The sequence below is a fragment of the Moschus berezovskii genome, chromosome 6 (assembly GCF_049115385.1).
Source record: "Moschus berezovskii isolate FMDL1 chromosome 6, NW_MosBer_1.0, whole genome shotgun sequence".
NCBI lineage: Eukaryota > Metazoa > Chordata > Mammalia > Artiodactyla > Moschidae > Moschus > Moschus berezovskii.
In genome coordinates this window covers 39705048-39708302 of record NC_142465.1, presented here as the reverse complement: position 1 = coordinate 39708302, position 3255 = coordinate 39705048, and the positions used below count along the sequence as shown (strand labels likewise).

General features: G+C 41.9%; 1 protein-coding gene across 1 annotated transcript; it reads left to right on the top strand.

Annotated features, from left to right (window-relative positions):
- The first annotated feature begins 1089 nt into the window (after window positions 1-1089).
- Window positions 1090-2298, top strand: LOC129535956 (zinc finger protein 322-like). The gene is given in 1 exon segment (XM_055394733.2): window positions 1090-2298. A coding segment is annotated over 1 exon segment (1209 nt).
- The last annotated feature ends 957 nt before the right edge of the window (window positions 2299-3255 follow it).

The following is a 3255-nucleotide window of genomic DNA, read 5'->3' as shown; positions in this document are numbered from 1 at the left end:
CAGTGAGGATAAACAACCTTTTGAAGCAATTTTACTATAAAGAGGAGAAAAATGCAGTAGTAGCAGGAGAGGAGTAGGATCAAAGGAGGTTGTCCTTTGTTTTTGTTTTAAGATACAAGCTATAACAGTGTATTTGTGAGGAAGGGTACATTTGTATACCTGTGGCTGATTCATGTTGATGTATGGCAGAGCCCAACACAATATTGTAAAGCATTTTTCCTACAATTAAAAAAAAAAAAGCAAAACAGTACATCTGTAAGATGGTGAGACAGAACCATTGCAGAAGAGAAAACTGATGACTGAGAGAAAAAAGGGAGAGTCACCCTGGAGTGGTGTTCTTGAGTACATTCTAAAAATGGAACTTAATACACCAGTAAAGGATTGGCGTTTGAGGAAAACCTGGATAGTTCTTCACCCACACTAACAAGAGAAGACAGAGCTTAGGCACACAAAGGCAGAAGGTGGTTAAATGTGATGGTATAAAGCTTAAGGATGATCTCTTCTGGCTGCTTATTTTCTCAGAAGTTAGGATGAGGCAGAGATTTTAGAGATTGGGGAAAGAGGGGCAGATATGAAACAGACGTGTAAGTATGGCAGTATGAGTGGCTTGGGGAAGCATGATTTCCAGGCAGTTATAAGTCTGCTCAATTTCAGTGATCAAAACTTTTCCTAGCCGGCCACTTCCCAGCCAGGCTGAAAGGGCTCGGGAAGCTAGCTGGCCTTGTTGGCCCTTAAATCACACACTGGATGGCCTGGCCTCAGGTACCCTCGCCGAGCTGCGCAAAGGAGGATGCTTCCGGCTCTCGTCGGCCTCCCAGGAGAGGGAAGAATTGAGTATTGTTAATAACTATGGACTGGAGACCTTTTGGAACCAAAAGGAAGACAGTCTAGAGTCTTTCTTGTTATGGGTTGTAAATACCACGTAAAGAACGAGTGCCTGTGATGCTGGAAACTTGTAAAGAGGAACTGCTCATGACTGAAAGGCCTAAGACAGATGTATCTTTCAAGTTCTTATAGAGAAAATGACTATGAAGAAAATGATGGGTCAGGAAGACCAGTGGAAAACTCCCTAGGAGAGAGGCATAGAAAATGTACACTTCAGAAGAGAGATATAATCAGAGAACTCAAAAAAGGAAAATACATCATGTATGCCCTCAGAAGGGTAAAAAGATTTTTATTCATGTGCATGAGATTACTCAAATAGATGATCAGATATACCAGTGCCTTGAACATGAGCAAAATTTTTGTGAAAACTTAGCTCTTATTATGTGTGAGAGAACCCACACTGGGGAGAAACCTTGTAGATGTGATATGTGTGAGAAAACCTTCATCCAAAGCTCAGATCTTATTTCACATCAGAGGATCCATAGTTATGAGAAACCTTATAAATGTAGCAAATGTGAGAAGAGCTTTTGGCACCACTTAGTCCTTTCAGGACACCAGAGAACGCACACAGGTAAAAAATTCTATACATGTGATATCTGTGGCAAGAATTTTGGTCAGAGCTCTGATCTGCTTGTCCACCAGCGAAGCCATACAGGCGAGAAACCGTATCTGTGTAGTGAGTGTGATAAATGCTTCAGCTGAAGCACAAACCTCATAAGGCACCGAAGAACTCACACGGGTGAGAAATCATTTAAGTGTCTGGAGTGTGAAAAAGCTTTTAGTGGGAAATCCGATCTTATTAGCCACCAGAGAACTCATACTGGTGAAAGACCCTACAAATGCAATAAGTGTGAGAAATGTTACCAACACCGGTCAGCCTTTATTGTTCATAAGAGAGTACATACTGGGGAGAAACCCTATAAGTGTAGTGCCTGTCAGAAGTGCTTTGGCCAGAAATCAGACCTTATTGTACACCAGAGAGCCCAAACAGGTGAGAAGCCGTATAAATGCCTGGAATGTATGAGAAGTTTTACCCAGAGTGCCAACCTCATCAGGCACCAGGCAACTCACACTCATACTTTTAAATGCCTTGAATATGAGAAGAGCTTCAGCTGTAGTTCAGACCTTATTGAGATTCAGAGAATTCACATGGAAGAGAAACCACATCAGTGGTCTGCATGTGAGAGTGGCTTCCTCCTAGGCATGGACTTCGTTGCCCAACAGAAAATGAGAACTCAGACAGAGGAGCTGCATTATAAATACAGTGTCTGTGATAAAAGCTTTCACCAGAGCTCAGCCCTTCTTCAACAACAGACAGTCCACATCGTTGAAAAACCATATATCTGTAATGTGACTGAGAAAGGTCTTGAGCTCAGCCCTCCCCATGTATCAGAAGCCTCACAGATGTCTTGACCAGACAAGAAGTTATTATACCATAAAATATATATATATATGTATGTATTTACAATGTAAGAAAACTCATTTAAGATGGAGAACACAAAGCAAATCTCAGACTTTCATCAGAGCTCAGACTTTACTGGGGACCAGAAAATCTGCAGTTGTAGGAACTTGAGGAATGGTTTGACCAGAGAACTGTCTTTACAGAACCATATCAATCACTCCAGTGAGAAACCTTACAAATGCCCTGAGTTTTTGGAAAACCTTCAGTCCAAGCTCATGTTAAAGGACAGAAATGGTATGGACCTAACAGAAGCAGAAGATATTAAGAAGAGGTGGCAAGAATACACAGAAGAACTGTACAAAAAAGATCCTCACGAGCAAGATAGTCACAATGACATGATCACTGACCTAGAGCCAGACATCTTGGAATGTGAAGTCAAGTGGGCCTTAGAAAGCATCACTACGAACAAAGCTAGTGAAGGTGATGGAATCCCAGTTGAGCTATTTCAAATTTTGAAAGATGATGCTGTGAAAGTGCTGCACTCAATATGCCAGCAAATTTGGAAAACTCAGCAGTGGCCACAGGACTGGAAAAGGTCAGTCTTCATTCCCATCCCAAAGAAAGGCAATGCCAAAGAATGCTCAAACTACCACACAATTGCACTCATCTCACACGCTAGTAAAGTCATGCTCAAAATTCTCCAAGCCAGGCTTCAGCAATATGTGAACCATGAACTCCCAGATGTTCAAGCAGGTTTTAGAAAAGGCAGAGGCACCAGAGATCAAATTGCCAACATCCGCTGGATCATGGAGAAAGCAAGAGAGTTCCAGAAAAACATCTATTTCTGCTTCATTGACTATGCCAAAGTCTTTGACTGTGTCGATCACAATAAACTGTGGAAAATTCTTCAAGAGATGGGAATCCCAGACCACCTGACCTGCCTCTTGAGAAACCTGTATACAGGTCAG